The following is a 26,422-nucleotide window of genomic DNA, read 5'->3' as shown; positions in this document are numbered from 1 at the left end:
GAGCGCCGAAGAATTGATGCTTTCAAACTGTGGTGTTGGAGAAGACTCTTGAGAGTCCCTTGGACTACAAGGAGATCTAACCAGTCCATCCTAAAGGATATCAGTCCTGAATATTCACTGGAAGGACTGATGCTGAAGCTGAAACTCCAATACTCTGGCCACCTGATGCGAAAAACTGACTCATTGGAAAAGACCCTGTTGCTGGGAAAGATTGAAGGCAGGAGGTGAAGGGGATGACAGAGGATGAGATGGTTGGTTGGCATCACTGACTCTATGGACATGAGTTTGAGTAAGCTCCGTGAGTTGGTGATGAACAGGGAAGCCTGGCATGCTGCAGTCCATGGGGTCACAGAGTCGGACATGACTGAGTGACTGATCTGAACTGATCCTCTTCTCGTATAAGAATTTCAGATTCCCTGATCTACCTGACACCATCTAATTATTTTTAAAAAAAGGTAAAAATTAGCATAAGCAATCTGACTCTTGTTAGCCTATTCCTACAATTCTATTTGGTATTTCTCTTCTTCTCTCCATGGGACTATTTTCTACTTTACATTCTGTCTTTTAAAGATATATTTGAGGAGACATTTACTGTTGTCTGAAATAGTCCCTGAGATTGTGTTCAATATGTCTTTTTGCCCCTTTAATTATATTTTTTGTTCTTTTTTGCAGCTTTTATTGATCTTCCAGTCTCTTTTCCACTGCGCATTATATTGTAACAAGTCTTCTGTTTACTGCCTGTACTATCCTTTATATTCCACTTAACTACATTGGCCTCTGATGAGCTTCAAATGATAGGTGCCAACTGACTTACCTATGAATCACTGGAGATACTCTGAACAAAGAGCTATTATTTGGAATCCCCTCTTCTAGCTAACAGGTCCCCAAATGCTATTTCATTCCAATGAGTCTGAAGGAAATCACTGTTACCATCAAAGGATATTTTAGTTGCCTCAGTCCTAGTAGGAAGAGGTGCATAGTCTAGGATTTAGACTATAACCTTAAGTGATCATTTAAATGCCTACTGCCAGAGCACTTTTGTAGTTTGAATGCTAAAACTGCAAAGTAAACCTTAATGAAGAGAAGTCTACACACTCATAGAATGTCAGGAAAAGTAACCAAAAACTGTATAAATATGAATTCTATAAAATAAATGGCCTCTATCATGACATGGTCCCTAACTGTTTAATAAAAAATGTATATGTCAATAAAACAGTTTAGATTTTCAGGTCATATTATTTAGCTCCTACCATGTGCCAAGTACCATGCTGGGCTTGGAAGATACATGGATAAATGTCCTCAGTCCCCCTTCCACTGAATCTAGTAAAAAGGCCAGATATGTGCTAGGATGGTAAAATAGAAGAAACCTCAAAAAGGATGCCTCTGAAACACCTGGAAATACAAAGATAAAAATATATCTGTTCCATTCAGAGATTTCTCTTTAATAAAATAATTCCCCCTTTCCTTCCCATTCATGATTTCAGTTATTGTTGTTCAGTTTCTAAGTAATGTCTGACCCTTGGCAACCCCATGGACTGCAGCACACCAGGCTTCCCTGCCCTTCGTTATTTCCCAGAGTTTGTTCAAACTCATGTCTATTCTGTTAATGATACCATTCAACCATTATCCTCCGTTGCCCCCTTGTCTTCCTTCCTTCAATCTTTCCCAGCATCAGGGTCTTTTTCCAATGTGTCGACTCTTCACATCAAGCAGCCAAAGTGTTGAAGCTTCAGCTTTGGCATCAGTCCTTCCAATGAATATACAGGGTTGATTTTCTTTAGGATTGGTTGGTTTAATTTTCTTGCAGGCAAATGATTTCAGTAATAAAAGTTAAAATTTTAAGAAGAAAACATCAAATTTTGAATCTAAAGTTTAACGATTCCTTCAAGTCTTTACTCGAAGTCATTCATCTTCTTGGCAAGGCCTGTTTAAAATTGCAATATGCCTAAATGTCCACTGATAGAGGAATGGACAAAGTAGATGTAGTACATATATGTAATGGAATATTACTCAGTCATGAAAAGGAATAAAATAATGCCATCTACAGAGACATGGATGGACCTAGAGATAGTCATACTGAGTGAAGTAAGTCAGATAAAGATGAATATCATATGATATCACTTATATATGGAATCTTAAAAAAAAAGTGGTACAAATAAATCTATGTACAAAACAGAAACAGAGTCGCAGATGCAGAAAACAAATTCGTGTTTACAGAAGAGTGTTAAGGGGGGAGGAATAAACTGAGAGATTGGGATTAACACATATACACTACTAAATATAAAATAGATAACTAGTAAGAACTTATGGTATACCACAGGGAACTCTACTAAATGCTCTGTAATGACCTGTATGGGAATAGAATCTAAAAAAGAGTGGAAATAAATAGCAATATGCCCCTCAGCACTCTATTTCCTTAGTTTACTCTTTCTTCACAACACTCATTGCCTTCTAACTTATCATCCAGAGTCTTATTTAAAATATCTGTGTTATCCCACTAGGAAAGTGAACCTCATGTGGGCAGAGGATTTGGTTAGTTTTGTTCACTGATGTGCCTGCTTCAGGACCAACATCAGTGCCTGGTACAGAGCAGACAGTCATTTAAATTTTATTGGATGAATAAAGCATCACTAAGTGATTATCTAAAGAAAATACTACCTTAAAAATACTGAAAAGCATGATTATACATTCAGTTTTAGTTTGTTCTAGGTATAAATTTTGAAATAACAAATATCTGTTTTGAGTTGCCTGTTCACAACAATGGCTTAAGTGCAGTCAACTTGGAGGTGCTATGGTGGGAAAGAGATGCTACTGACATTGAGGGAGAAAGGTTAGAAGATGGTTATCCCAGGATATGCATACTGAGAATGCTGCATGTGAATGTTCAAATACATCTTATGCTGAGTTAAAACAAATATTATGGTAATTTAAAACAAAAGTATCATTTACATCAATTTACTAGGGATTTCACATGAAAGAAGCTGAAGTGCTTGAGTTATATGACAAATTATTTCAGTCCCTTTCTCACTTTGAAGATATAGGAAAAAATGAGAATGCTATCCTTACCCAGTGTATCCTAAAATATAGGAGTACGGAAAGAAAATCCTGTATTCTACCTAGGTTTAGAATAGCTTATACAAATGAATTTTGCAGAAACATCTTTCCCATATTATTTTCACATATTTTTGCCATAGCAAATTCAAGTGAAAGGTCTAAGCCAAATTCAAAGAGATCAAAAGTTATTTGGAACATTGAAATCTCTTAACTTTTTAATCATCAAAATTGGTTGAATTAGCAGGGACTAAGATTGACCCAGTTCAATTTGAAATTTGAGTCTGCTGCTTCTCTCTAGGCTGATCACTACAGGGCAATAAAGCAGACAATAAATTCTAAAGTGAGTTTAATCTGACTCCTTCTTAGTAGAATTGAGGATTTTGATCAGTTTGCTTTCACTAGACACAAAGAACAACTTTTCTCTTTCCAAAATATGAATATGTATATAAACATTATTGTCAGATGACTACTTTGGGTTTTTTTTTTTCCTTTCACTTTACTTTTTTCCCTGATTCGGAATAAACAGCCTCAATTCTTTTAATATGTCCTGCAGCTCTTCTTTTCACATTTTCTCCTCTGAGTCTCTTAGTAAAATTCCAATAACTTTTCTCAATAAAACCTCCTTGTAAATTAAATTCCACATATGACAGGATCCACTTAGTGGCTTAATTTTAATTGGGTACTCATTTTCATTATAGTCTAATTCTTCATCACTATTTAAGTGCATATGAAATCATAAGAATATTCTTCAACTCTCAAGATCATAGTCAATTAGAAAAAATTAACTTTTAATTCATTATCTGATTTTAGATTTAAGTGCTTCAGAGTCAAAGAACTAGTTAGATGTCGTTGATGTTATCTTTTATTCATATTGACTTAACCAATTTGACATAAAATACTGAAATATAACAAAGTTTCAGGTTCTACTGGTACTAATTTTTGACTTAGAAGTTAAGAGATATTTAAACTGCTTTAGTTAATCAAATGTAAATCAATCCTTGACTCAAAGTTGTTTATCAACCCAAATATTCATAGTCCATTAAAGATAATAATAAGAACTTTATGACAAGGGGCGCAAGAAACATTAAGCTTCTATCTAGAAATCTTCTTTCAATAGCTTGGCAAATGCTCAGATCATAGATTTTGAAAGATAAAATAATTATACATATATATGTATAATCTATTACTATTCCCTAAATAACTATTACCTAAATCTGCTTACATACTCTTAATCTAAATTGTAAACCAGCTTAAAAAGACATTTCCACATATGAGTAGAATATAATTTTTCATCCAACTACAGAGGAATTATTTTAAGTATAAAGAGGACATACTTCTGAAGAAAAGCAGTGAGAAGAGCAGATGCATGAATAAAAATAAATAAAATTCATAGACTAAATCACTTCCTGTTCCATGTCCCTATTATTCCCGCCCTAAGCAGCCTTATCCATTAGGAACTGTTTGAAATTGTGCTCTGGTGTAAGGAAAGAAGGGGTATAAATGGGGTTGGGCTGGAGAGAACAGTTTTGATCATCTCTTTCACCTTTCATTATCTGGCTTTCTCCTTCCCTTCCACACCCTGCCTGTTAAAATATGGATTTTACTCATTTGGGGGTTTTGTTTGTATGTTTGTTTGCTTAGTTTGGGTTTTCATTTGATCAGTTGTTCCATAGTAAAAGCCAACTCTGCAGATCTCTTGGAGACTTCTCTAAGAAGCAAATCTTGAAGACCAATGGGCATAATGACTCCTGAATGCCCAGATACTTACCCTCATTCCTGCCACATATCCTTTCTTCCTTCCACATACCCAAATTCTACCTCCTGCTAGAAACTAAAGCTAATCATCTTTGAACATTAACTAAACAGGCATTGAAGGACTTGTCACTTTTAAAGTAAAGGTTAAGTAAAAACGGGGCTTCCCAGGTATCTCAGTAGTTAAAGAATCTGCCTGCAAAGCAGGATAAGCAGGAGATTCAGGTTCAATCCCTGAGCCTGCCTGGAGGAGGACATGGCAACCCACTCCAGTATTTTTGCCTGAAGAATCCCATGGACAGAGGAACCTGGTGGGCTACAGTCTATAAAGTTGCAGAGAGTCGGATACGACTGTAGTGACTGAGCACACACACAAGCTAAGTAAAATTTGGCACTTAAATTTTACTGCCCTATATCCAAGTATATGACTAATTTCTCCAATAAGATTATGGTCAACACCAGACAACATCAAGCAGAGAGACTCTGCCTTTTCAAGTGTCAAACACAGTACCACTGACATATAACACAGCATCTGGCACACAGTAGGTGATCGGGGAGGCCATTTTGCACCTCTATGAATTTATACCATGGCCAGTGATGTTAAATTTTCAGGGACTTTGGAATCATTTAACCCCAGGTCCACAAGGGAGAGTAACAGGTGTGATTGGTGACTTTGGAAAATGGAATTGAGTAAGACTGGTTCAAATCTTCTCAATAATTTTTTCAGAGAAACCTATTTACAGTTGCACATCAATGTGGGAAATTTGCAACTGTGAGCAAATACATTTGTTTCAGGGAATGGGGGCTCTAAGAAGTCCATCTGGTTACAGATCTAGGCCCGGTTTTCCAAATAGCTTTAATAGTAATCAAGGTGATATTCAGATCTCTATGTCTTCAGACACTCTGTTTTGTTTCTCAACTGCTCTTAAATTTAGAGGTTAAGGAGGAGGTGTGATTAATTATCACTGCTACATTCCTATTTATTGTAAATACCTAACAAAGAGAGTCCCTTGGACTGCAAGGAGATCCAACCAGTCCATCCTAAAGGAGATCAGTCTTGGGTGTTCTTTGGAAGGACTGATGCTAAAGCTGAAACTCTAATACTTTGGCCACCTCATGCGAAGAGTTGACTCATTGGAAAAAACTCTGATGCTGGGAGGGATTGGGGGCAGGAGGAGAAGGGGATGACAGAGGATGAGATGGCTGGATGGCATCACCAACTCAATGGACATGAATTTGAGTGAACTGCGGGAGTTGGTGATGGACAGGGAGGTCTGGCGTGCTGCGATTCATGGGGTCGCAAAGAGTCAGACACCACGGAGCGACTAAACTGAACTGACCTAGCAAATACTGACTGGTTGAATGAATGTATGCATGAATGGCTATCAGGTAGCAAAGATGCTGCATAATTCTTCTGTTTCTCTGAGACATAACTGGCTTGCAAATTGCATTTTTGCTATGCTCCAGTTGTATTTTATATCGGAGAAGGTGATGGCACCCCCAGTACTCTTGCCTGGAAAATCCCATGGACAGAGGAGCCTGGTAGGCTGCGGTCCATGGGGTCGCGAAGAGTTGGACATGACTGAGCGACTTCCCTTTCAGTTTTCACTTTCATGCATTGGAGAAGGAAATAGCAACCCACTCCAGTGTTCTTGCCTGGAGAATCCCAGGGATGGGGGAGCCTGGTGGGCTTCCGTCTATGGGGTCACACAGAGTCGGACACGACTGGAGTGACTTAGCAGCAGTTGTATTTTAACTATTCCTCTTAGGCTTTACTCACAAATGTGAGAAGCAATGGGAAATTTTTAGCTGTATTTAATTCTATGTGATTTACTTCCTGGGAAACTAGTTAAGGGAATACAGATCACCTGCTTCAGCAGTATTTTTTCTTCCATAGTTTACCAATAGAGATGTAAGCGGGTACAGCAATTCCTTTTGATAAAACCATTACATCATGATTAAACTTTATTCGCACTAAAATTACTTCAGTCAGAAAATCTACTAATTATTTAGTAGACTGCAGCTAAATTATTAAATAGCTAACTCAGTGAAAGAGGAAAGGTTACAACATGAAACAATAGAAGTATACACTCTCTTAACTTACATGTATCACCCCTATTATTTCTTTTCATACTTAAAATATTAAACATTCACTTTTTTTCATTTTATATTTGGTATAAATTTACTTATAACCACATTTTAAAATTAAATTTAATTGTTTTATTTTTGGTTGGACTCATTTCTAAAATATAGTTTTCTAATTCAATATTTTTCTAGTAGTGGTTAGTCTTACAAATCTTTCAAACCCAAAGACATTAAGTGTAGCAGTAAGATATTAGAGTTACAGTTTCTCTCCCTTTGGCATCTTTTTCCTAATATTTCTTGGGAATAAAGCTCAAATCACATCTGGAATATAAAGTTACTTAAATAATCATTGTTCTAATTAAAAATAATTCCACTAGTGGTGAAAATGCAAAATAGTACAGCCACTATGGAAAATAGTACATAGTTTCCTCAAAAAGATTAAAACTGGAAATATTTGATCCAGTGATCCTACTTCTGGATATTTATCCAAAGAATTGAAATCAGGACCTCAAAAAGATATCAGCACTCCAACGTTCATCACAATAGCCAAGATATGGAAACAACCTAAACGTCTAAGATGAATGGGTAAAGAAAATGTCACATACACGAACTATGATATATTACTCAGCCTTTAAAAAGGAAGGAAATTCCACCATATATGACAATAGAAATGATTCTTGAGGATATTATGTTAAGTGAAATAAGCCAGCCACAGAAGGACAAATACTGCATGGTTTCATTTATCTGATAAAATGAGAATAAAAAGGCAATTCAATCATAAGCTTTAGTTAAATTTACTTATAAGAATTTTAATTCAAAACTGCTGTGGATAAGCCACAACATAACCAGATCAACCCAGAGTTACCTATCTATAAGTCTGTAAGTCATTAGAGTGAAATGTCAATTCATTAATTACACCCTATAATCTGAAGCGAATAAGCAGATTTTGAGAACTCTTTACACTGATTCCAGGCCCTTGAATTCTCAAGCTCTCAAGACTGTTAGGACCACAGGTAATATAAGTGTGAAGATGCTTCTCTCAGTCCTCCTCCAGGAAAGACCTGCTACTCTGCTGCAAAGAGTGAGGTCAGTGGATGGTCACCAGGGTCTACCTTCCTGCAGGATCTACCTCAGTTGCAGAGGGCTGCCTTGACTTTCCTGAACTGAAAGGCACTCAGTCGTGTCTGACTCTTTGTGACCCCATGGACTATGCCAAAGGGTGTTCAAGCTACCACAAAGTTGCACTCATTTCACATGCTAGCAAGGTAATGCTGAAAACCCTTCAAGGTAGGCTTCAACAGTATGTGAAGCAAGAAATGTCAGATGTACAAGCTGAATTTAGAAAAGGTAGAAGAACCAGAGATCAAATTGCCAGCGTCCACGGGATTATCAAGAAAGCAAGGGAATTCAAGAAAAACATCTACTTCTGCTTCATTGACTACACTAAAGCCTTTGACTGTGTGGATCACAACAAACTGTGGAAAATTCTGAAAGAGATGGGAATACCAGACCACCTAACCTGCCTCTTGAGAAACATATATGCAGGTCAGGAAACAACAGTTAGAACTGGACATGGAACAGCAGACTGGTTCCAAATAGGAAAAGGAGTGCGTCAAGGCTGTATATTGTCACCCTGCTTATTTAACTTTTATGCAGAGTACATCATGAGAAACACTGGGCTGGAGGACACACAAGCTGGAATCAAGACTGTGGGGAGAATTATCAATAACCTCAGATATGCAGATAACACCACCCTAATGGCAGAAATCAAAGAGGAACTAAACAACTTCTTGATGAAGGTGAAAGAGGAAAGTGAAAAAGTTGGCTTAAAACTCAACATTCACCATACACAAAAATAAACTCAAAATGGATTAAAGATCTAAATGTAAGACCAGAAACTATAAAACTCCTAGAGGAGAACATAGGCAAAACACTCTCTGACATAAATCACAGCAGGATCCTCTATGACCCACCTCCCAGAATACTGGAAATAAAAGCAAAAATAAACAAATGGGACCTAATTCAAATTAAAAGCTTCTGCACAACAAAGGAAACTATAAGCAAGGTGAAAAGACAGCCTTCTGAATGGGAGAAAATAACAGCAAATGAAGCAACTGACAAACAACTAATCTCAAAAATACACAAGCAACTTATGCAGCTCAATTCCAGAAAAATAAATGACCCAATCAAAAAATGGGCCAAAGAACTAAATAGACATTTCTTCAAAGAAGACATACAGATGGCTAACAAACACATGAAAAGATGCTCAACATCACTCATTATCAGAGAAATGCAAATCAAAACCACAGTGAGGTACCATTTCACCCCAGTCAGAATGGCTGCGATCCAAAAGTCTGCAAGCAATAAATGCTGGATAGGGTGTGGAGAAAAGGGAACCCTCTTGCACTGTTGGTGGGAATGCAAACTAGTACAACCACTATGGAGAACAGTATGGAGATTCCTTTAAAAATTGCAAATAGAACTGCCTTATGACCCAGCAATCCCACTGCTGGGCATACACACCGAGGAACCAGAATTGAAAGATACACGTGTACCCCAATGTTCATCACAGCACTGTTTATAATAGCCAGGACATGGAAACAACCTAGATGTCCATCAGCAGACGAATGGATAAGAAAGCTGTGGTACATATACACAATGGAGTATTACTCAGCCATTAAAAAGAATACATCTGAATCAGTTCTAATGAGGTGGATGAAATTGGAGCCTATTATACAGAGTGAAGTAAGCCAGAAAGAAAAACACCAATACAGTATACTAACACATATATATGGAATTTAGAAAGATGGTAATGATAACCCTGTATGCGAGATAGCAAAAGAGACACAGATGTATAGAACAGTCTTTTGGACTCTGTGGGAGAGGAAGAGGGTGGGATGATTTTGGAGAATGGCATTGAAACATGTATAATATTATATAAGAAATGAATCACCAGTCTAAGTTCGATGCAGGATACAGGATGCTTGGGGCTGTTGCACTGGGATGACCCAGAGGGATGGTACAGGTAGGGAAGTGAGATGGGGGTTCCGGATGGGGAACACGTGTACACCCATGGCGGATTCATGTTGAGGTATGGCAAAACCAATACAATATTGTAAAGTAATTAGCCTCCAATAAAAAAAATTAAAAAAGAAAAAGAGATAGATAAAAATATTTTAAAAACTCAACATTCAAAAAACTAAGATCATGGCATCCGGTCCCATCACTTCATGACAAATAGATGGGAAACAATGACAGACTTTATATTCTTGGGCTCCAAAATTAATGCAGATGGTGACTGCAGCCATGAAATTAAAAGACCCTTGCTCCTTGGAAGAAAACTTTTGACAAATCTACACAGCATATTAAAAAGCAGTGACATCACTTTGTTGAAAAAGGTCCGTATAGTCAAAGGTATGGTTTTTCCAGTAGTCATGTACAGATGTAAGAGCTGGACCATAAAAAAGGTTGAGCACTGAAGAACTGATGCTTTCAAACTTGGTGCTGGAGAAGACTCTTGAGAATCCCTTGGACAGCAAAGAGATCAAACCAGTCAATCCTGGTTTGACTGGAAAGGAAAGGAAATCAACTCTGAATATTCATTGGAAGGACTGATGTTGAAGTTGAAGCTTCAATACTTTGGCCACCTGATGTAAACAAGATCTGAAAAAGACCCTGACACTGGGAAAGATTGAAGGCAGGAAGAGAAGGGGATGACAGAAGATGAAGATGGTTGGTTGGCATCTCCAACTCAATGGACATGAGTTTGAGCAAACTGGGAGAAGGTGAAGAACAGGACTGTGTGCTGCAGCCCATGGGGTCTCAAAGAGTCGGACATGATTGAGCGACTGAACAACATGTACTTGCTCCATTTTTAATCTTTTATTTCATAACTTTATCTTTCTCTACATTAAAATCGATTACATAACTATATGAGCCCTATTCTTATATTATTTTAGAAATAGGCATTTTTAACAAACTGGGCAATCTTTGTATATTGTGCTTTCTGCTGCTAAGTCGTTTCAGTTGTGTCCGACTCTGTGCAACCCCATAGATGGCAGCCCACCAGGCTCCACCGTGCCTGGGATTCTCCAGGCAAGAACACTGGAGCGGGTTGCCATTTCCTTCTCCAATGCATGAAAGGAAAAGTGAAAGTGAAGTCTCTCAGTCGTGTCCGACTCTTGGCGACCCCATGGACTGCAGCCTACAAGGCTCCTCTGTCCATGGGATTTTCCAGGCAAGAGTACTGGAGTGGGGTGCCATTGCCTTCTCCGTATTGTGCTTTCTAGTACTTATAAAATCTGAGGATTCTAAATTTTAATTGATTTTTTCTTAAAACGCATATTTGTAAGGGAGATTGCATGTAAATAGAAATTCCAATAAATTATCTACTGGTTGGCTTATCTGCAATGGATGTTACTATTATGTGACATTTCAAGAATGTGATACTGGAACCTCCCTGAGTGGTTAAAACTCTGCACTCCCACTGCAGGGGAAGCAGTTTTAATCCCTGGTCTTGGGTGAGATCCTGCATGATGCATGGTGTGCCCAAAAAATTTTTCTAAAGAATGTAACACTGCAGGTAGACGTGACATTTTCTCTAAATGTCTCACTCTTTAGGATTTTTCATTTTCCCTTAAAATTAAGTTTTATTACAAACCAGTATTTAAAGGCCTATTTCATTTCCTGATGATAGAATAGCTTTAGTATCAGTGTTAGTCATTCAGTTGTGTCTGACTCGCTGGGACTCCATGGACTGTAGTCCACCAGGCTCCTCTGTCCATGGAATTCTCCAGGCAAAAATACTGGACTAGATAGCCATTCCCTTCTCCAGGGGATCTTCTCAACCCAGGAGTTGAACCCAGGTCTTCTGCATCGCAGGCAGATTCTTTACCATCTGAGCCACCAGGGAAGCCCTGATTAGCTTTATGGGACCACAAATAAATGACCAGAATTTTATACTCTAATACTATCAGTCTGAGATCAAGTTTAAAAAGTTAGATGTCCCAAAGCAATTTCCAGGACAAGAAAAATGCAAAAATAATTAATGGAAGACACAGCTAAATTTTCCTTCAAAAAGCTTTGAAAATACATCCCTAGTACCTAGGCTCAACTGACTTAGAGACTTTTGTCTTAAGAAGGAACAGTCAAATTCATACAGAATTTATAATACTACCCGTAAAAGTCTGTAAAAGTTTTGAAACAGCCAAGCATGCATTACTACTATTAGGTTTTCCTTTGCCTAATAACAGGGTGTTGTGTTTTTAAAAATTATCCACTTGCTCATTAATCATTTCATATCCCAGCATCATACAGGACTAACTTTGAGAATACCAATTATGTACCGTGAGCTAGCTTTCTTTGAGTCCTTTCATTCACATAAGTCAAGATAAGACTTATTTTGGTTCTAAGAAGGAGCCAAAACTTGCTTATATGAACATGTACCACATTAGACTTTTGTGCATGTAGTTTACAGCACTACAAGAGAAAGAAAGAAACTGAAAATTGAAAAGCAGCATGTTTCACTACAAACACATGACAATGTTTAGGTTGAAATGGAAGAAATATGTCAACAAAGTAGCACTACCCTAAAATACCATATTTATAGAATTATTAACAGCCATATAAAGCAGGAATCCTCACTGATACTTTGACTTAACGTGTTCTTGAAATGGAACCCAAAAAAGGAAAACAGGGTAGGAAAGGAAGAGAAAAACCTGATTTATTTTGTACTGAAATATAGTATTGAATACATAAATGGACTCAAGTAAGAAATAAAATTTAACAGGGGAAGCTAAATCATTCTGAAGCCATGTTAAACAACAAATATGGCTTCAGATATTCATAGAAACACACTAACAAAATGCCAAATTCAAAAGATCCATATAATGTTTGAGGCCCAGTGAAAACTCTAGCCAGATTTGCGATGTATATATTCACTTTATATGCAGAAACAGACATCCACATATCCTTATATTAACTACAGCACTTACACATCTATGAAATGGGAATAACAGCACTGTTTCTTCCCCTGGGAGTGAGAATTCATCAACAAAATGTTCTGGATGTAAAGTCTCAAGCCAATTTAGCAATAAGTTTCATAAAAGATTTGAATATAAAGCATTATAGCTATTAAATACAATAATCCCCTTAAGCTAGTAGTAAAAATGAAAATTATTTACTCTGGGAATTTAATTGTATTGCCATTAAAAGATTTGTCTATGTAAATTATTTGCATATCAAAAAAGATAGAAGCCCCATCTGTTTATTTCTATTTTCACCAAAGCCTAAAGCTATATAAAACATTTGATTTCTGGCTCACCTGAGGTTTCTTAATTATTAGTTGCCATTAGTGCTCATCCTCTTAAGAAATAAAATAGATCTGAACCAAGCTTTGGAAGGTAAGAAGCATAAGCCAGAATGTATTTTAGTTTACTACTGCATAGATAATAAGGTAAAAAATTAAAATCTTCAAGTGTCCTTTATTAGTAAGTGAAATCTTATTTTTTTTTATTTTGGAGTTAATACTTTCTTAAAATTCAGATTTAAAGCAAAATTTGCTACATCTAGAATATTTAATGAGATTTCTCTGCAGTTACAGTGCCTGATACTTCAGTATTTCAAAGTATTGTAACAGCAGTAATCAATTAAGCCTTACAACATCTTAGGTTAATACCCTTACAACATCCTAAGTTAATATTAAGTCATCTTCCTTTGGTTAAACATAAACCAATGTTGGGGGGGAAATTACAAGGTTAAGTTACTTGAATATTTCTATGTTCTCGACATTTATAAACAAATGAGTCAGATTCATAAGTAATTTTTATTCTAGTTATGTTTCTTATTATAAATAAAATAAAGCATTCAGAAAAATTCTACCACAAAAACATATAAAGTGAAGGTTTACTAACAAGCACTTAATGGGCATTTGCTATGTGGTAAATCATTCTGAATCTGGGAGGGATCTGCTATATTGTAAGCTGTTTATTTTATGATTATAAATTATTATGGGTCTTATATTTAGTTCTACATCATAAATATATTCAGTAAAATTCTTAGTAACACAGCAACTTTATTAATTCATTTGTAAGAGCCTCACATTAGCCAACAACCTCCCTATGATATTTAGATCAATATAAGGCTGCAGTCCGTGGGGTCGCTAAGAGTCAGACACGACTGAGCTATTTCACTTTCACTTTTCACTTTCATGCACTGGAGCAGGAAATGGCAACCCACTCCAGTGTTCTTGCCTGGAGAATCCCAGGGACGGGGGAGCCTGGTGGGCTGCTGTCTATGGGGTCGCACAGAGTTGGACACGACTGAAGCGACTTGGCAGCATGGCATTTATTGGGGCTTCCCTGGTGGCAAGCAGCAAAGAATCTGCCTGCAACGCAGGAGCTGCAGGAGGTGGGGGTTCAATCCCTGGGTCAGGTAGATCCCCTAGAGGAGGGCATGCTAACCCACTCCAGTATTCTTGCTTGGAGAATCCCATGGATAGAGGAGACTGGTGGGCTACAGTCCCTGGGGTCACAAAGAGTTGGACACAACTGAAGTGACTTAGCATGCACGCATGGCATTTATAAAGGTGAAAAAAAGAAAAATAATCAAAGAGTCTTGAAAATGTTTTCATGAGTTGAACTCATTTAGACCAGGCTTCCCTGGTGGCTCACAGTTTAAAGTGTCTGCCTGCAATGCGGGAGACCTGGGTTCAATCCCTGGGTTGGGAAGATCCCCTGGAGAAGGAAATGGCAACCCACTCCAGTATTCCTGCCTGGAAAATCCCATGGATGGAGGAGCCTCGTGGGCTCCAGTCCACGGGGGTCACAAAGAGTCGGACACGACTGAGTGACTTCATTCACTCAGACCAGATGAAGGATGAAGGAAATCAAGAGTAAGCTAGGGATTGCTAGGGATGAGCAGTCCAACAGTAGGGCTGACCTTGATCCATGTAGATTTCCTGAACTCTCGGCCAGTGTAAAGACCCTAGGAAATATTGGTTACATCAAGGACATTTGGTCTTGCATAGCAAATTCCAAAAGCCTTGAAGTGAGTTCTGGTATGACCATTGACCAAGAAATACTGGAAACTCTCCACTACACCCTCCAACTGGAGTGGGTTGCCATTTCCTTCTCCAGGGGATCTTCCCAACCCAGGGATCTAACCCGGGTCTCCTGCATTGCAGGCAGACACTTTATCCTCTGAGCCACCAGGGAAGCCCCTAGAAACATGAAGAAAGAAGATGTGAGGGCAGAGTAATGTTCTCTATTTCCACAGCAGTGAAATCTATACTTGTTCAAACTATCAGCAAATCTGGTAAGCATGGTCAGATAAAAACTCAAGGCACCATCAGCAGGAGAGGGCTGCATGAGGCCAAGACAAGCACCAGTTCCTCTGGCATTTCCTTATCCAGTATTAGCTTCTGATCCAGGGCTGGAACCAGGGGAGGTGAGTGAGATGCCAAGGGCACAATATCAAAGGGGCCACACTGTCAGCCTTGTAATGAGAACTTCCTTCAATGTTGGACATTAGACGTCTCACTCACCTACCTTAGCCTGAGCCCTGTCCAACTATAGCTTGCTCAAGGGCTTCATGGCAAGAAGTTTGGGCTTCCCTGATAGCTCAGTGGTAAAGAATCTGCCTGCAATGCACGAGACCTAGGTTCAATCCTTGGGTTGGAAAGATGCCCTGAAGGAGGGCATGGCAACCCACTCTGGTTTTTACCTGGAGAATTCCATGGATAGAGGAGCCTGGTAGGCTACAGTCCATAGGGTCACACAGTCAGACACAACTGAAGTGATTAAGCAGTAGCATAGCTACTAAGTCACTTCAGTTGTGTCCAACTCTGTGCAACCCCAGAGATGGCAGCCCACCAGCCTCCCCCGTCCCTGGGATTCTCCCAGCAAGAACACTGGAATGGGTTGCCATTTCCTTCTCCAATGCATGAAAGTGAAAAGTGAAAGTGAAGTCGCTCAGTCGTGTCCGACTCTTCATGACCCCATGGACTGCAGCCCACCAGGTTCCTCCGTCCATGGGATTTTCCAGGCAAGATTACTGGAGTGGGTTGCCATTGCCTTCTCTGAGTAGCATAGCAAGAAGCTCATAATATGAAGAAACTGCTGATGACAAACAGATGAGTCTATACCTTAGAATGGGAGGTTAAAAAGTAGAGTAAATAAACAAAAATGTTCAAAAGAGAGGATCCCTCTCAACTAATAAAATATTGTCCACCAAAAATATGCCAAGTTGCTAAATCATCTGAATTAATTCTTCAACATCTCATTTGGGATTGGAACCCAATTTATTATTTTAAAAAGAGAATTATCATGTAATAAATTCAGCCCTAAAATGTATTTATATGTAGTAAAAGCATAATACAATCATTATTCTTAAATGTGTATAAGAAATTTATTCCCACCACCACTTCTAATATGTACAAAGAGGACTCTTATATAATAATGAATTCTATTTCCTAAGAATGTCTTTAAAACTACTGCAAGATAACTAGATGCTTCTAATTGTAGGAGTTTTTGCAGTTGCCAATTTCTAAGCAAATAACAATAGCTCGTCAAGGTTAAACTAAATAGTTACTTCTATGTTAAAATCAAAATACAATATCTTAGAAAATGAAAACCTTTCAAAAGGAATGGTGATTCCAAGGGCTCATTTGTATCTGAAGTACCAGAGAGAAGGACACTTAGATTGTTAGATTCTTGGCTTAATTATAACACAGGTCACCTTTTTTTTTTTAATGAGTAGATTAATGTTAGAAATAGTACTTATTGAATCATTTTCTACTCATAAGGAACTTAACCTTTTTTTTTCTTTTTTTAATCTAATAAGAATTAATCATATTATTCATTAGTGATCTTTTCAATTTAATACCTTTGATTTCCAAATTCATTTGCAAGTAAAAATAAAACTATTTAGTCTTAGTGACTTTCTAAGACTTGCAAACTCAGAATTTTCTAATTTGTATGTTTCCTGCAGTCATAGACTATCCACTTATTATTCTGCATGTATACTCCCAGGATACAAGTTTCATATTTTTTGCTAAGTAAATAAATACGTAGGATATTAAGATGTACACAATTCACTGTACTTTTGGAATTGAATTTACCATAGTGAAAAAAAATTATTTGCTTCATAGTCCTTGAGTCTAATTTGTTATAAGTAAACCTAGTGATAGGTTTACTATTACGGCACAGGTGAAAAAAATCATTATAAGTATTTGAGAATTTTTATCAGGTATTATGTCACTGTAATAATTTATAGTCCAGAAACACATGAGGAAACTCTGATCTAAGTCTTTATGAGGTCCTTATACTAAAATGTGTAGAATAGAATTTTGTCTAAGTAACCAGTTTTTACTTTTTGAAAATCAAGCCCTTGTTGGTTTCATCATTTGTGTATATTTTCTCTCAGTACATAGGTTGTCTTTGCATTGTATTTATGATTTCTTTTGCTGTGCAAAAGCTTATAAAATTAATTAGGTCCCATTTGTTTATTTTTGCTTTTATTCCTATTGCCTTGTAAGACTAACCTAAGAAAACTTTGATTTGTACAATACATACAATGTACGATTGGTACAGTTATGTCAAAGAATGTTTTGCCTGTGTTCTCTTCTAGAATTGTTATGGTACCTTGTCTTATATTTAAGTCTTTAAGCCATTTTGAGCTTAGATTGGTGTGAGGATGTGTTCTAAGCTTTAATGATTTATGTATGGCTGCCCAACTTTTCGAACACCACTCGCTGAAGAGACTATCTTTTCCCATTGTATATTCTTGCCTCCTTGGTTGAATATTCATTGTCCATAGGTGTGTGGGTTTATTTCTGGGCTCTCTGTTCTGTTCCATTGATCCATATGTCTATCTTTGTGTCAGTACCACAATGTTTTGATTATTGTAGCTTTGCAGGATTGCCTGAAATCTGAAAGGGTCCTGTTTCCTCTTTTGTTCTTTTTTCCCAGGACTGCTTTGGAAATTCTGAGTCTTTCATGGTTCCACATAAATCTTAACTTCATCTGTTCTAGTTCTGTGAAAAATCTCATGGACATTTTGATACATATTGCATTAAATCTGCAAATTGCTTTGGGCAGTATGGCCATTTTAACAATATTAATACTTCCAATTCAAGAGCATGGGGGATATCTTTCCATTTGTTTGAGTGATGACTCAATTTTCATTATTTATGTTTTGTAGTTGTCAACATATATCTTTCACTTCCTTGGTGTGATTTGTTCCGTTGTTGTTGTTGTTGTTGTTGTTGTTTTGATGTGATTTTTAAAGGGATTGTTTACATTTCCTTTATCATATGTCATTGTTAGTGCAAAGAAATGCAATCTATTTCTGTGTATCAATCTTGTACCCTGCTACCTTGCTGAACAGTTTTTTACTAAAATATTTTATAGATTTTTAGCACTGATCATGTTTGGTGGTCACACAATTCCTGGAGTAAATCGAGAATTATTTCCACACTAAAGATGACAAAATTTAGGTTTAGAGAGAATATGTGGCCTAAGTTTAGAATGTTGATAAATGCATGAGAAAGGTTAGAATCCAGGTCTTTTGTTCCTATCCAGTGTGTTTACCACTGCACAGATAAAAATGACTAAATATAATAATGAGCATTAAGATTACTATCTAGAGATTTGTACATTATGATAGTTTGATACTCTTGATATAAAACGCCTTTAAAACAAAGAGTACCCTGAAATTATTTCTTCTTCCTTATAAATGAAATACAACTGTGTCTATTAACAAAGAAAGTGAAACTGAAGTCTCTCAGTCATGTCCAACTTTTTGCAACCCCATGGACTATAGCCCACCAGGCTCTTTTGTCCATGGGATTCTCTAGGCAAGAGTATTGGAGTGGGCTGCCATTTCCTTCTTCAGGGGATCTTCCCAAGCCAAGGATCAAACCCAGGTCTCCCACATTGCAGACAAATGCTTTACCATCTGAGTCACCAGGGAAGCCTGTGTCTATTAACAAGGTACACTCTATAAATATTAGCTACAAATACATGAAGAAGGTCCACATAGAAGTACCAGGGCATCACTGCTGCCATCTAACTCACTCTCCTTGTCAATTGCCAAGGAGATGGTGACCTCCAAAGACATTGAAAAGGCAATCAATTTGCACTGCAGTGCTTATACATCTGATCCCAGAGTCTCTTCCACAATCCATTTAACTATTTATAACTGGCTATAAAGCTATTAACCTTTTGTGATTGTTCTCATTGCCCTTCACTAACCATATGTAACTATATCCTAATGATTTTAACTGTCTTTAAAATAGGATGCTCATATAAAAAGAGTTTAAGCTTAAATATATCTTTCCAAGAGAACTGAGTTTTAAAAGTGAAGGTATGAAGAAAAGTGGGTAGAGGACTGTTTCAAAATAAGTGAATAATAGCACAAGTTGCCTTGGACTGCTGTATAGAATTTATATTCACTATTGTGAAGTTTAAGAACTTCTATTTTTCATGCCTGGCATTCCTCCAAAACTTTGGCCAGAAATGATTGAGTGTGAGTAATGGCTTTTACACTATGAAATGATGGCTTATTCCTCCTACAAATTTGTCATTCTTAGCTGTGAACTTTGGCAGACCCTTAAAACAGATCTGCCACCATGAGCTAAAACTACTTTCACAGTGGACCATCCACATAATTAAACCATTTTATTGTAGTTGTGGTTGTATAGAGCACTTATTATGACAGTGGAGAATTGGTTTCTCATATCAGTCACATTTATGCCATTTTATGTGGTCACTGAATTTCTCTGTTTCATATGATAGAGATACACCTAACTCTCTACCTGTTTTTGTGAAAAGGAAAAGCTATTCCAAGGCACACAACATTGAAGTCTTAAAAGGCACGTCTAACTTTAGGTAGTTCTATTCATCACTATTTATTCTCTCTGAAGTGATATATGAGTACCCTTGAGATATTGCTAACACAAATGCTCACTCTGATAGCTTATATGTTCTCACTCTATCTTTGATGATGGTTTAGAAGACGTCTCCTTCTGGCTCTCTAGTTCCAAATACACCAAATCCTAGAAAATAGTTGTTCCTGGGTTTCTTAATTTAAAACGGTAGTTTCTTTTTTGAATTTTTACTATATCTTTTTAGCTATACTACATGGCATGCAGGATCTTAGTTCCCCAGTCAGGGATCAAACCCATGCCCTTTGCAGTGAAAACATGGAGTCTTAGCCACTGGACCAGCAGGGAAGTCCCTAAAATGGTAATTTTTTATATTTCTCCTGAGATCTTGAGCTTTCTCATTCTTTTTTCTTTCTCTCTCTCCCACCACCGTAAGTCTTCCTTCACACCTCCTTTGTCTTTATGTCTCCCTCTTTCTTCTGTTTATTTCACTCCTCTTTCTCTCCCACTCCTGTCAGTGGAGGTCACAAAAATCTATGGGCATTGCTTAACCCTGAAGATATCATTCAGGGCTAAGGTCATGCTAAACTCTTAACTTCAGCAACCTAAGCACTTGAAGCTGGGAAAGTATTTGGAGGACTTTTAGTCAACCCACTGAGCGCACAAAGTAGAAACAGAACACTCAAAATATTACAATCTATTTTTACATCAACAGGGAGAGGTTGTTTGGGACTTTCTTCCTACTTCACTTTTACAACTCTTACTACTAAGAAGCAATATATTTAAAGCTTCTTTGATTACTTAAATTTTATATTCACTAAAGATGATTTTTATTGGCAAAGTTTCCTTGTAGTAATTTCAGACTTCTCTGGTAATAAATGTCTTCATGAAAGTGTAAGAAGGAACAGAAGTTCCTACTGGAATTTCCTAACTCAGTGGTGGGGTGGGGGAAGAACATCTAATGTCTTCTTCCTGGACCTGCTCCTCAGTTATGTACATTCAGAGAGACAGACTCATCAGCTGCTAATTGCCTTAATGTCTTAATCTTCAAAATAAAAGTAATAAATTTGTCCTTCTAAAAAAGAGGCTAAGAGGAAAAAGCAAAAAGCAAAGGCAGTGTCTACATGATGATCTGTAAATATCAAAATTGTGTAGATATTTTCCTTCCAAAATCGTTTCCTAGAATACTTTACCAGTGAGCCAACAGAGCATAAAGGCTGAGCACACTACCGACTGCCATCTGGCTCATGCACATATATACACCTCCATGAGCAATGCTGTCTAGGCACAGAGCCCCAATAGCCTTTTTAGAAAATTGTTTTCTAAACAAAACACTTATATTTTACATATTCACAGGACATGTGATTCTTCTTTACATTGAGTGAAAACTCTTAATTTTCAGAGCATAATTATCAGAGCAGATAATGATTATTTGCAAAATATGTAGGTTCTCTAGCAAAGCAAATTTTAATAAGTAGGCAGTTCAGAACTCTGGTTTTCTTTTGTTAGTGACACCTTTGCTTCACACTAAACTACATCCCATACAATTTTTTTTTTTTTGAAAAAATGAATATAGGAATATTACCTTGACAGAAAGGAGTCTGATGCCAGGTCTTGCAAATTTCCATTGATGGTGTGCCGTCACATTGGTTAAGCCAAAGCTTGTCTTCAGGGTCTTCACCACTTTGCAAGCTGTCAAAATCCTTGTCATTTTGAAGACAATTTGTGACTAAAATAAAATAAAATTACATATATTTTATGAGAATTTTGTTATAAGGTTTTTTAATTAATGTGAAGAAAGCTGGAGATGTGCAGTCGTGTTAAGGCTGACTGCACAGTGATCTTTGGATTTCCATTCATTCTGTCATTAAATGTCTTCAGCCACAGCTCCTCCTTCTCTTAAGCCCTCCTCCCAAGGTAATGTCCAGAGATGTTCCGTGGACATGTAATACAAATTGCAACACATCAAACACTACCTTCTCCTGCTGAAATAATGCTAGTGCTGTGGAAAACCAGTCATCTGTCAAAGGAATTGCTTATGCAGCTGAATAGAATGACCTAGACACAGTGGACAACCTTAGGAATATCACTTACCCTAAAGAGTAACAAATTCCTAATAATGCTAAGGGTCAAAGATTTTTGCTTGTGTTAGATGTGATGTCTAATTTGCCTTAAAAGATATTTTAAATTCCCAAAGACTTCCCAAAGAACTCAAGACTTGCCATTTTCTGCTTGGAAAAGACAATGGACACCACACATAGGAAAAACGACATCAGAACAAGCTTTTATCCACAAATATAGAATAAGCCCTTCTACATTTTTTTTAGTTTAACAGTGTATTACATTCTTACTATTGCATTGTTTTCTGTTCCAAACTTTAAAGCAATCAGTAATATTAACTAAAACACAACTGGAGAAAAGCAGCCTATTTTTATCTCTCTTACTTTTTCAATATGTAAAAAGTATATGAAACATATACTTTGGTTTAAACCAAAGTAAACTAATGAATGCTCATTCCTAAGTTGAAATTTTTTTAGCTTTTAAACTGTGAAATATAAAATTCCCAAAATGAAAATATTTGTGTTTCAATCTGAGTTGAAATCAATTCACTTAGCCCTCAATCCCACATTTAATCAGGCAACCAAAAAGTCCCATTGGCTTAAGAAAGTTCTCACTTAAGTCATGTGCTTATATAGATTATATTCTTGTAAAAGAAGACAAGAAATAAAGACTTCCTTCTAGAGCTTTTCATAATGGAAAAGATGACATAGAATGGCATAAAAGATTGTAAACTTCACCAATGTAGGATAAGTGCTAGAACTGGGAGAGGTGTATGATGAGATTTTTTTTTTTTTTAAAGAACAAGGTTTAAACTCAGTCTTCTTCTATCTTACTTAAAGTAATAATGTACAAACATTCTCTGAAGTCAAATTACTTCATATTACCTGGTGATAGAAAAGTGAAAAAATAAGGCTCAGTCTAGTGTATATAATTAATAAAATAAGCAATGTTATGCTAGTGTGTCCAAATACAATGCAGAAAGAAAGAGGAGAGGGAAAGAAGGTGAGAAGAAGCAGGAGACAAGGAGGGGAGATAAAGAAATAAGGAAGAAAGGAAGGAAGAAAGGAAGAAGGGAAGGAAGGAAAAGATCAGCTCCCTGTGTATGTCCAGTAAAATTTAAATATGTGATCACATTGAACCATATTATCTTGAAGGATACAAAGAGTAAAAACTGTAGCTAGAGGGGTAAAAAGCAGGAGGGACAGCATGAGCCACAGCACAGACACGTGAAATCATACGACATATTAAAATAAAAGGCTAAAACACTCTGCTAAAGCCTAGATGGACAGTACAGTTTGGGGAAATGAAAAGGAGCCATTACATGGAAGACTTTGTGTGCTTTAAAATGGTTGGTCTTAATCCATAAAGAGCATTCATGGTAGTCACGGAAATGTTTTGAACAAAGGTGAAATCTGTGTGAAAGAAAGATTATGCAAAATGAATGAGGGTGAAATAGCAGAAGAAAAGCTCTCAACTTAGAGAACTAAGAATCAACACTTACTGGTTTGGATCAGTAAGTACAATGGGCCTTGAACTCGTCCTGTCTGCATATACATACATATGTTTATATAGGGGCTTCCCTCAAAACTCAGTTGATAGAATCCACCTGCAATGCAGGAGACCCCAGTTTGATTCCTGGGTCAGGAAGATCCCCTGGAGAAGGAAAAGCCTGCTCACTCCAGTATTCTTGGGCTTCCCTTGTGGCTCAGCTGGTAAAGAACCCACCTGCAATGCAGGAGACCTGGATTCAATCCCTGGATTGGGAAAATCCCCTGGAAAAGGGAAAGGCTACCCAGTCCAGTATTCTGGCCTGGACTATACAGTCCATGGAGTCACAAAGAGTAGGACACGGTTGGGTGACATTCACTTTCACTTTCACATGTTTACATAGAGAAAAGGAGGTTTGTCTTTCTCTAATTAGAAAAATTGTCATTTTTCAATTGTTAAATTGTGTATGACTCTTTGCAACCCCATGGACTGCAGCACACTGGGCTTCCCTGTCCTTCACTATCTCCCAGAGTTTGCTCAACTCATGTCCATTGAGTCAATGATGTCATCCAACCATCTCATCCTCTGTCACCCCCTTGTCTTCCTGCCCTCAATCTTCCCTGGCATCAGGGTCTTTGGCAGTGAGTCAGCTTGTTGCATTAGGTGGGCAAAGTATTGGAACTTCTGCTTCAGCATCAATCCTTCCAATGAATATTCAGGGTTGATTTCCTTTAGGATTGACTGGTTTGATCTCCTTGCTGTCCAAAGGACCCTGAAGAGTCTTCTCCAGCACCACAGTTTGAAGGCATCAGAAAAATGACATGTACTTATCATGAAAGTCTTCAAGATGCAGAGTAAATTTAAAACAGTCATAGCCTCATTACCTAGAAGTACCCATGAGTGAACACTGTGGGATATTTCCCCCTTTATTCTCTGTACTTTGATTAAATATGACAGTTGGGATACTGAGGAGCTCAGAATTTGAGCAAGGAAAAGACATTAGTAACTGACTTCATAATCACTTCTACCAGTTGGCCAAAAAGCATGGTAAATTAAACTTGGTTTTCCAAAAAGGTATCAACAACTTTAGGATATAATTCCATGACTCTAGAATCTAACAAAAACTATAAGCCTGACAGTTGTAATGGGCTTTCATTTTTTCAGTAAAACATGTTGGATGTAGGGTACAGTCCATGCTTCTAGTTATCATAATGAAAGGAGAAGGGGCAGAAGATTTGGAGTTTGGTAAAATATTCTGAAAATTCGTGCATCATGATTCTACAAACATCTTGGGAATTGGAAAGACCAGTAAATTAAATGGTGGGTAGATTCAGATTTAAGTGATCAAGATGAACTGAAATCTACAACCAAACTAAAAAAGAAAATTACATCAGTGAGGGAGTTTACATTAGAACAGCAGGAGACTCGGGTTCGATCCCTGGGTCAGAAATATCCTCTGCAGAAGGAAATGGCACCCCACTCCAGTATTCTTGTCTGGAAAATCCCATGAACAGGGGAGCCTGGCAAGCTACAGTCCATAGTGTCTCAAAGAGTCAAACACGACTGAGTGACTAAACAACCAATCAAGGGAGTGGGGTGATAGCTGATTAACAGTCGATATGAAAGAGATAAAAATATTAGTAGAAATATTACATTTTTATGAAAGAATTTTTAACATATTTTAAAAGAATATTGTTTTAGACTAGAATGATTTTTTTTCTCTAGTCACATTTACATGGTCCTCCTCTCACATAAGTTGTCTGCATACAACTAAGCAGGGAAAGGCATGCACACACGTACACACAGAAGGTAGAGGGAATTTGTATTTGAAATGTATTTTGGATGACCCATGTCATTCAGAGTCCTCTAATCATATGTCACTCACTCAAAACAGCAAAATATTGCTTATGAATTTACCCCTTCTTTTCTACTGGTACTTTTATCATAGTTATCACTGTTTATGGTACTAGGCTACTGTTCCTATACAATGCCATTTGGAAAATTAACAATTATTAAGCTAAATATTTCTCAATTTTGATGGAGTAATGCTCCACTACTTTTTTTTACATTTTTTAATCAAAGTACAGCTGATTTACAGCACTGCACCAATCTCTCTGTTGTACTACAAAGTGACTCAGTTATACACATATATACATTCTTTTTTTGTATTCTTTTACACTATGGCTTATCACCATATATTTTCCTTTGTTATACATTAAGACTTTGTTGTTTATCCATTCTAAATGTAATACATTCTAGTACTTCTTAATCTAGTGCTGATAAAACTTTTTATTTCTTCCATAAATTGGAAAATGCCTTAAATATTTGTATGAATGAATATGTATATATGTATGTATATAAGGAGATTAAAACATATACATATTTATATAGAGAGAGCAAGTAAAATATCCTTAACATAATTATTTATCATTACTTAAGAGAAATAGAAACATTCAGTCTTCCAAATCCCTGAGGAGATTTAATTTGATGAATTTGTCATTAGGATATCTGTTATTGAAAATGTTACTATATCCATCACTAAATGGTATTTATTTTCATCTGTTATTTAAAAAAATGTGGATAATACTGAAAAATAGATAATAGCCTACCACCCAAACATAAGCTCTATTCATGTTTTAGCATATCTTCCTCTATCATTTATTTCTATATGCAAGTCATAATTTTGAAAACAGTGATCAACCTGCATTATACTTTTGTAGGGTAATACTATATTTAAGGTATGTTCAATATTATTACATGTTCTTTTCAAACTTTAACTGAAATGGCTACAACAATCTTTCATCTTTATTTCTTCTATTGTTGCTATAATGCATATCAATATTGCCATATTTTATAAACAATGCCAAATCTCTCTTCAAAAAGAATGCACCTATCTACATACCAATCACAATATGTATATGTCTCTTTTAATGCACACTTGTCAACTTCAGGTATTATTTATTTGCTTATTTGAGCACAGGAAATTATATTTGTTTTCATCTGAATTTTAAATTACTCATGAAGTCAAACACTTCCATATGCCTTTGTTTAGCACTATTAGTTAGTATATTCTTGTATCTTTTTGCTCCCATTAATCCA

The 26,422-nt window shown here is 36.9% G+C and overlaps 1 protein-coding gene across 1 annotated transcript in view; it reads right to left on the bottom strand.

Annotated features, from left to right (window-relative positions):
• Positions 1-21,494, bottom strand: part of CPS1 (carbamoyl-phosphate synthase 1) — a 137,328-nt gene extending 115,834 nt beyond the window's left edge. Inside the window, exon 1 of the mRNA XM_052660306.1 lies at positions 21,360-21,494. Within this exon, the coding sequence (XP_052516266.1) occupies positions 21,360-21,485 (126 nt within the window). The 5' untranslated portion in view covers positions 21,486-21,494. The remainder of the gene's footprint in view (positions 1-21,359) is intronic.
• Between the last annotated feature and the right edge of the window lie 4,928 nt (positions 21,495-26,422).

The sequence above is a fragment of the Budorcas taxicolor genome, chromosome 2 (genome assembly GCF_023091745.1).
Source record: "Budorcas taxicolor isolate Tak-1 chromosome 2, Takin1.1, whole genome shotgun sequence".
NCBI classification, from domain to species: domain Eukaryota; kingdom Metazoa; phylum Chordata; class Mammalia; order Artiodactyla; family Bovidae; genus Budorcas; species Budorcas taxicolor.
Note: the sequence above shows the minus strand (reverse complement) of the source record. Positions and strands in the feature narration are given on the sequence as shown.